Raw genomic sequence first — 10000 nt, forward strand, 5'->3', positions numbered from 1 at the left:
GCAGGTTCCATTAGCTAAAAAGTGCAAGCTATATCAAACGAGCAACAGACGTATTTTCTTATAAAAATAGAATTCTTTGAACAATTAAGGAGTATTTTAAGAACTCGTGAGTTGGCTGCAAGCGACTGGGTCATGTAGCTTCGACTGATTGGATCATAATTGAATTACAATTTTTCTCTCATCACGGAAACAAAGAGAAAAAGAGAGAAAGAAGAGAGAAATATAGAGAGATAGTAATACCTATCAACAAGAGAGAGAGACAGACAGACAGACAGACAGGCAGACAGACAGAAACAAAGAATACAGTCATTGAAAGTATCTTCAGTTCAACATATCTGGAGTGTTAAGTTCATCCGTTCACTTCATTCTAACTTTCAGTAGTAATTTTGAGCACCTGATTTTGTAAACAATCTGTCAATCTAGAGGCTGGATAAAAAATTGATTTATGACACGCTCTGAAGTCGTCATGTTTATAATGGCATATGTTAAAATATACTTGTCTCCATTCAAGTACAAGGCTAGTCTGGTATAAGGCTCCTAAATGTGGACGCTCCTCCAAAAAGGCTTTTTATTATTGTGCCATAAGATAAGGCGAAATATAACATAGGTTCGTATTATTTGGATTCATCAGACTACTGTTCTCATCTTGAGTGTGATTTTCACAATGGTTGATTTTTCCAAATACTCAAACCACTGCACCATGGAACCACAAAGACCCATGGCACAGTGGTTAAAGAACTCTGCAGGGACCGTGTGGCGCAATGGTTAGAGTACTTGGAAAAATCAATTGTAAAAGTGATATTCTCCTGAAGGTTAAAGGTTCGATTCTCAGTGTGGGTGACCAAAAATACAATTGCGAATTACTTAGGGCCTCTATCCAGTCATGGTTGACAGAACAAGAGCATGCTACCCCAGTAATGTAAATAAAGGGTTCCATTCAAAATTCCGTTCAAATTCCTGAGTTCGACAAGATACACCTGAAGGTTGGAGGTTACATCGACCGAAACGTGCAAATGACACTCAAGATGAGAACAGTAGCTTGATGAATCCAAATAATACGAATAATCAATTTTCATTTCGAAAATTCAGAAACGTCATAACATAGATTATAGCAAATTTGGAGGTTTATGTTTAAATATGCAAGACAGATACTTACGCCTTCTTGTTTGTTCTGCTAACATGAGGATACTGTGTGAACTGTCGGATCTCCAAGATGTCTGGGCAAGCTGCAGAATTAATGTCAGCTTTGACGGTGTCAACAGACGTTTTTAAGTGCATACTTTCTGGAAGAATACATTCCACTTCGTATTGCCTCAGCCAACTATCAGAAAAGGGCCTGTAAGGCTTCAATAAAGTGATCCCAAACATCTCCAGCTGATCCTTCAGCACATCTTTCTGGATAATACATTCAGGGTCTTGCTCTGCCCAAAATAAGTAGTTTTTGACTTTTTCATTGGGCAAGATTTCTCCTCCGCTGCCATCCGGATGGAGAACAAATATCCGAGGTGGATGTCTTTTGTACTCGGCAATTTCAGAATGTTCTTGACCGTTCATGAAGACTCGTTTTTTCTGATTACCTTTTATGATTGTGTGCTGGCCTTTATGATCGACTTTGAAGATGGTTCCATCCGGATCTACAGTTTTACAGATAGTGTTATCATAATGTTTGAATGTATACGTAGTCTCTCTTTGTTGTGAGTTACTCGATAGGTAATCGACTAGTGAGGTCGTATAAAAAAATGTCCCGTGCAAATCCAAATATAATCGATCTCCAGGAATCTCTCCTGCGAGCAGCAGACTGTAATATCCATCAGGAAAGACACTGATAAGCATCCCGTTGGCCAAAAGGGTTAGGTTTTCATTGGTTTTACAGTCGAATTTCACGGTTGCAAAACTAGGGCATTCTATCTTGATAAGCGTTTTCTTGAATGGCATACCTGTAAAAGATCAAAGAAAAAAAAACATCATTCACCTGTGACCTCAAATCTCTAGAGTAGGCTTTGTCTACGTGTTACATATTAGCACACCCAGGGAATTGCCGAATTATCTGAGCAAGATTATTATTATTATCGTGTAAATTGAATTAGATTTGTTTTAAAGAGAAAAATGAATTCAGGAACAAATATGGTTAAATGAAGTTTTAGGAATTTAACTTGACTAGATTCTATGAACAATAACAAGAAGGAATTTTAGATAAATAAAAACAAATGTTTTAATAGAAAAGAATGTTCGAACATAAACAAAATACGAAGGTAGTGTTGTGAATATGGATTATCTCCTCTTTGATAATCCAAGCTATAAAAACTTTACATTTCTGCTTGTCCTGTAGACGAGTAGTAAGATTCTTTATTGAATAAAAAATTAGTGGATCGAATCCCTTGTCCTGTTTTCATTACAATTTATTCAGTAAAGAAAATGGCGACACTACCTAATCAAACGCCATTTTAAACTTATTACCAAACAAAAATCAGTTGCTTTTATGTTCAACTCTAAGACTACATAAAGAATGAGAAAATAGCGAGGTGGAGAATTGAACGATCTTGTTTCTCCTTTTGACGTCAGCTATCGATCCAGCAAGGAGAACTTAACAGCTGATACACTGTCAAGAGTGTGCTGTATGGCATTAAGTGGAGATAAACTCCAAACGCTACATAACACCCTCTGTCACCCGGGCATTATCGAATGGTTCATGCTGTGAGGTGTAGAAACTTGCCTTTCTCAGTGGAGGAGGTAAAAAGAATTACAAATTCCTGCCGAGCATGTGCTGAAATAAAGTCTCATTTTTATAAATCCAAAACTGGCATTTTAATAAAAGCAACACAACCGTTTGAAAGACTCAATCTTGATTATAAAGGACCGTTACCAAGCAAAACAAAGAATATATATTAACTGTTGTCGACGAATATTCACGGTTTACTTTTGCCTTCCTTTGCTCAGACATATCAGCTACAGCAATTATACAATGCCTCTGCTCACTATTCGTCGTCTTTGGAGTTCCTGCCTATATACATTTGAACCGAGGAGCTTCTTTCATGTCAGAGCAGCTTCGACAATTTATACAGGAACGAGTAGTAGCTATAAGCCGAACAACTCCCTATAACCCTAAGGGTAATGGCCAATGTGAAAGGTATAATGGTATTATTTGGAAGACCGTTCAGTTGGCTGCATCAAATAATGGATGTTCGATTGATAATTGAGAGAATCTCCTTCATGTCGCATTATACGCCATTCGATCCCTATTGTGTACCGCTATGAATGCCACCTCACATGAAAGATTTTTAGCTTTTCAGCAATGGAGTTTGGTGGGAGCTTCACTTCCATCCTGGCTCTCTCAACCTGGTACTGTGTTTCTGAGATGACATGCATATTACACCAAGAACAATCTCTTGGTGGGCGAGGTAGAGCTCAGAGAGGCGAACCCTCAGTATGCTTTAGTATGACATGCAGATGGTAGAGAGTCTAATGTTTCTCTCAGAGACCTAACATCTGCTGGAGACATACCAGGATCATGGACCGACTAACTCCCATTGACACTGAAACTCCTCTAGAAAATCATGGCACTGAAATTGCTCCTGGTACACTGTCTAATGGCACTATCTCTGTTGGGGCTCCGTTAGACACCTCTGATGGGCAACACCTGAATCCCTGATAGATGAAGGACTAGAACCGAAAAAAACGTATTTATCCAGAGACTGACTCTGATGCAGAATAGCCTTCTGAGAAGGAAACAATGTGGTTCGTATGAAACACTGTGACACAAGTTAGCATATAAAAGAATAATGACAATATTAGAAGGAATTTTCAATAATTTTCAATTATCTTACGTTTATTTGCCAACATAACATGTCATACAAGATGATAGTTGTTGATGTCCCTAATTTTCGAGATTGGTATCTCTTCTTCAGGAGGAAAATAAAAAGAAACGTGTACAACCGTTCGGCAAGGCCTTCCTGAAAAAATGATAGTACCACTAAAACGATGATGAAACATTAACATTGAACTCCAACCACAACATTATGGTTATCATTATAAGTGTCATCTACCCATGCTCTATATCTACTAGTCAATAATATAAATCTCACCTGTCTGTATGTATGAATGTTTGTATGCCTTACAATAACTTTTGACAGAGGCGACGGATTTTCACGAGATCAGTATCATTTTGAAGCTCAACTCTTCGGACGACAAATATCGAAAAACTGGCCAAAACCATTAATTCCTTCACTCTCAACTGGGCGCATTTCTACAGGGAAGTGTAGCAAAAAATCGTTTCTTCATGACAATTTAGCCATACACGCATGTGCAAAAAAAGTTCTTTCTTGAATTAATTTAAATATTTAAAAAAAACACAAATACTTTCGCTCACAGGGTCATAGTCCAGTCGGTATAGTAGAAACGTCGTTATGTTAAGCTTGCACATTCGAACCGAGATGTCAGATATATTTTTTTTTCAATTTTTAAAGTTTTAATATTGAAACAGGATTATTTATGCGTTTTTTTCATCACGTTCGCTGTTTTTTTTTTGTTTTGTTTTTTTCCGATTTTTTTAAGAAGTTTTAACATCGTTCGCTTATTCTTTATTTTGCATCACGTTCGCTGTTTTTTTTTATATATATATATAAACAGGTTTATTGCGTTCACTTATTCTTTATTTTCCTTTTTGTTTTGATTTACCCTCCACACACACATACCTCACCACACCCCGGCAATGCCGGGTACCTCCGATAGTTATATATAAGAATCGATTCAAGACATTTCTTTTACCTAATGTTTCCTGCGCCGATTCCTCATAAGAGGTTGTGATTCTTGTTCCATCGTTATGCTCCACAACTGTGTTACCACACATTTCATGCAAAATGATCACGTGATCATCTCGGGTTACAAAAGTCTACAATAACAAGAGAAAATATGACCATTTTATGAAATGATTAGGAAATACAAATCAACAGAAAATTAGTAGACATAAAATGTTAATTAATAAAACTAGTACAGCAACAAAGTCAATGTGTATCTCTGTCTCTTCTATGTATATATATATATATATATATATATATATATATATATATGTGTGTGTGTGTGTGTGTATATATATATATATATATATATATATATATATATATATATTTCTGTAGAAATATTATTATATATCAATCCTTATATAAGAAGCTCAATGTAAGTACAGAGCAATATAGAGAATAAATGACAAAAAGTTATATTCCAAAATTCATGATGTTGACCATCTTATAATTTATTCCTTTAAGGATTGGTATGTAATAAGAAAATATATTTCTACAGAAATATATATATATATATATATATATATATATATATATATATATATATATATATATATATATATATATAAAGGTTTATGTATATATATTAAAAAGTTTGAATAATGTCTAGATAGCCTACATCTAAAATTTTAAGTGTTTAGACCTAAAATTGAAAGGTTGCCTATAATGGTATGGGGCATGATATCTTCAAAAGGAACTGGCCCCTTTGTGAGGATTCATGGGAAAGTAAATGCCCGAATGTACAGAGAATTGATTAGAGAACATGTGGTTCCTAATCTTTTTGATTTTGATATCTTTATGCAAAACAGCGCACTGTGCCATAAAGCAAAAATAGTTTTAGAAGAGCTAAATAGATTCAATATTTGCGTTATGGATTGGCCAGCTCAGAGACCAGACCTTAAGCCAATTGAAAATATTTGGAAAATTATTGCTGATAAGATCACAGAAAAAAAACCCTAAAATCTTGATGATTTATGGGAATGTATAAGAAAATCCTGGAATAATATCTCCCCTATAACATGTGAACGATTAGTTCTTTAGTTCTGTCTTGCAGCAAAAGATGCCATAGTGTGATTGAAAACAAGGGGCTTTTCTCTAAATACTGAAAGGGTTCTTTGTTTTTTTTTTCATTAATGTTTTCACCCGTTCCTTAACTTTTGGACACCAATAATTTCATTAAATTTGTTTATATGTAAAAAAAACTAATATGTATTACAAATCAAAAAAAAAAATTTTTTTATTTAACTACTATTAATTATTTTTTTATTTAACTGCCATTATTAAACATTGGAAAATTCACCAAAATATTTTTTTTCGTTTTTCATAGATAAAGTTAGAAGCCATTTAAAAGAAAATGATCGACCGTGCCTTAACTTTTGGACGCTACTGTATATAGTTGTAATAAAGTCAGTCAACTTAGCTCATACGCGCATATTGTCATATAATGATTAGATCACTCTGACTGATGTTGAAAGCATTTAATGAGAATAAATGTTTAATTTCAACTGTATCTCTCGCGGTTGACAGTAGCCGCATGGTTCGGGTCCTTGCTAATGAAACCAGACATGACTTCTGTTGCCGGTGTTCGAACCTCTCGTCGACTGGCGTTAATCGTGACACCCTGCACTTATGATTCCCGAAAGGATGAAACACTAGTGTCTATATGTATTTAATAATTATGATAGTAAATTATATATATATATATATATATATATATATATATATATATATATATATATATAGAGAGAGAGAGAGAGAGAGAGAGAGGGAGAGAAAAGGGAAAGAAAAGAAATTAAAACTAAATAAAAAATTTACAATTAAATTTATTGTTCGACAGAATACTCCCAAAACAATTGTCAAAAATCCTTATTTCGCAAAATTTCAAAGAATGCTGTTCTTATTATTTTTCTCATCAGAGGAAAGAAAGAAATTAGCAAATTATATTTATAGCAGAGCTAAAATTTGATGGTTAAGGCATTAAATGAAATAGAAATTTATGATGGTCATAAATTACAAAAAAAAAATGTGTTCATGTAAGTTAAAAACCTGATCGGTAGTAAATGGGTAACATTTGAGACTTCCGGGTACTGTATATGCTCTCCGCATATCTCGTCATCGTTTCCAATTGTTCTAGACTTCTCCTTGCCACTGGAATCAAACAGTACCGATTCAGGAGAGGTGTGGTTGGAGATTGCGCAACCCTTGCCTCATAATTACATGGCCAGCTGTCCCTACAGGGGGTATCCTTTGCTTTTCAAGATTTGATGAGCCTGGCCTGTACCAGATGGGTGACCATTTGTGAAGGCTGGGCGCTGTATATACCGCGCCGAGTCGTAGAAATTTCAAGGTTGGTATCTGGGGATGCATTAATTCACTAGGAGAGATGTACACCAAGTCTTCGTTAAGACATGCATTTAGAAGGAAAACTCTGATGTAGAAACCTGCAGTGTACTGTATGCTGTCTTGTGGGAGTCATCTGCACTGACAAAGATTGGCAGTAATATCAAAATGATGGTTGGTTCTACACAAAGCCTTCACCACTATAAACAAATCATCTGTGTGGATTTCGAACAACTTAGTTGTTGTGGCAGAAAGCCCATATGTTGAAATTGATGGGAGAGTCCATTATATATATATATATATATATATATATATATATATATATATATATATATATATATATATATATATTGAAGAAACAAACAGTTATGAGTATGACAATACCGGCTCTTTTTATGCATATACTCTTCAGAAAAATCAGAAATTCTTTGCTTAGAAAGAAAACTGCAAATATGAACCAAGATGGCTGCCAAAACAAATTCACGTTGAGTTTTCATAAAGTTTTTCTTCTTGCGACATTATATTGTCATGCATTTTTTTTCTTTCTAAGCAAAGAATTTCTAATTTTTCTGAAGAGTATATGGACAAAAAGAGACGGTATTGACATACTAATAACCGTTTGTTTCTTCATAACGAAACGGACCCGTAAAAAATGTACCAAAATTTTAACATGCAGAGCGAGCTGTCTTGCATGAAAATTAAATATTTGGATCTTGGAATGTAACTATACTGTTATTCTTTCATATATACTCTGTTATATTTAACGTACATTGAGCTTCTAAACAAAAAGAATTGGTATACACAAAGAGTGAAATATAATTGAAAAAACATATTTTACCAAAATTATATATATATATATATATATATGTGTGTGTGTGTGTGTGTGTGTGTGTGTGTGTGTGATTACTTAATTTAATCACATAAATTAATATATGAAATTATAAATTTATGTGTAAACTTTAAGTATTTACTTCAACAGTGCTCAATGCGTAGGTAGAGCTAGGTAGTAAGTTATAAAATATATATGGCAATTAAGCTACATAGAATATTCCGCGTTTCATCCATGCTAGGATTCATCAGGCTTATGCCATCATAAGCCTGATGAATCCTAGCATGGATGAAACGCGGAATATTCTATGTAGCTTAATTGCCATATATATTTTATAACTTACTATATATATATATATATATATATATATATATATATATAGAGAGAGAGAGAGAGAGAGAGAGAGAGAGAGAGAGAGAGAAAGAGAGAAAGAAAGAGAGATAGCTTATGTTAGCGAATTTAAAAAGAAATTAGTACCAAATATCTTTTACAATTATTTCAAAACTAATTTATCCATTATATTATAAAACTCAAATTGTTTTGCTTGGGCGTTGAAACCATCCATGCGGTTTACAGCTTCTGGTTTGAAAAATTCTGCACATGCATAAGTAAATAAAAACAAAATCATGAAAACGTTTTTTTACTCGACCATTTTTTTTTTTGCGTTTGAAATATGCAAATAAAAACAAAATTTAAAATCCTTTTTGCTTTTTTTTACTTCGGCATTTTACGAATTTTATTTGTATTTTTCATTGCAAGTTGTAACCGTGAAAACAAAACAAATAGTTTTACGATTTAAAGTATTTTAAAATCTTTTATATATTCTGTAATTGACAGTTTAAAGACGTTAAAATTACTCAGATCAGCTTGCCTAGGCGTTGAAAACGTGTTAATAAAAAGAAAGTACTTAACTATCAACACACAATAACATCTAATTTTTTTTTTATAAAAGGAACATAATAAAAAAATCGTACAATAAGTAACTGTTACCAAAGGCAATAAAAGTGATATCTCATAGTTAATTGGTTGGTTAAGAAAAAAAAACGGAGAAATTAAAACCTTTTAACCGGTAAATCCTATTTCTCATTGTAACTGTAACCAAACACAATAGCAGTTACTTGTCTGACTTATTTGCTTCAGATTTTTATGATTTAAACTATTTTCAAGTTTTTTTTTTATTGCATTAGATTCTGTAATTGTCAGTTTAAAGACGTTAAAATTACTTGCAAATAGACTTTTTAGCCTGTTAAAAACAGGCAAAAGTTAAGCGACTTATGCCACAATGGCTTTCGTTAAGAGTCGCACTTCTTTATTTACAAAGCCATTCTGAAGAAGTGACGCCAGACAAATTTTAAGGTACGGATGACCAACACTGTATATAATATAACTTTTCTTTTTATAAAACAAATATAAAAATAGAAGTTTTTGTAAATTTTTACTTGGTTTTCACCTTAACATTTTCCTTTTGATCTTTTCTGGTATGATGAAAACGAATATCACATTTAAATTTTCCACAAATAAGCAGTTTTCCTGATATTAAGCAATGCAATTCCTTATGTTAAAAGTGGTGGCCATTGTTATACGCGCAAGCGCACATATTTTTGGCATAACTAATATACTCACTATTCCATAGCTAGCTATAACATGTACTGACCCAACGGGTCATGAATAGTCTCCCTTTTTTTTTTTATAAAATTTGTATTAATCATTTTTTCTTTATACAAAAAAGTTTGAAATAACAAAGAAAATAAGTTGAAACTTTTCTTGTGAAATTTAAAAATCATCATCAGCAGCAGCAGCATCCTTATATTCGACTGCTACTATTTTTGCATATGCTTATATGCGCTCTATTACATTCCTAGTTACTTCCTGTTATCAGTGGAAATAACTCCATGGCACTTCCTGTTATCAGGAGCAGATGGCTCTTTTACTTATACATGACACCCCGCCCTGGTGACCACAGGATGAATTGTTGTGGTCATCTTTGCATGCACTACAAAACTTTGATTTCTTCGCATTTGTGGTTATAATGTTC

General features: G+C 33.6%; 1 protein-coding gene across 4 annotated transcripts in view; it reads right to left on the minus strand.

Annotated features, from left to right (window-relative positions):
* LOC145285868 (sperm-associated antigen 17-like) overlaps nucleotides 1-10000 on the minus strand; it is a 234465-nt gene that overhangs the window by 75325 nt on the left and 149140 nt on the right. For all 4 annotated transcript variants that reach the window (XM_080134316.1, XM_080134314.1, XM_080134315.1 and 1 more), the window contains 2 exons: nucleotides 4765-4888; nucleotides 1157-1937 (listed from right to left, as the gene is read on the minus strand). In XM_080134316.1, the coding sequence (XP_079990442.1) occupies nucleotides 1157-1937; nucleotides 4765-4888 (905 nt within the window). The remainder of the gene's footprint in view (nucleotides 1-1156; nucleotides 1938-4764; nucleotides 4889-10000) is intronic.

Source organism: Euprymna scolopes, chromosome 10, assembly GCF_053919585.1.
Source record: "Euprymna scolopes isolate OS-2025 chromosome 10, ASM5391958v1, whole genome shotgun sequence".
Lineage (NCBI taxonomy): Eukaryota > Metazoa > Mollusca > Cephalopoda > Sepiida > Sepiolidae > Euprymna > Euprymna scolopes.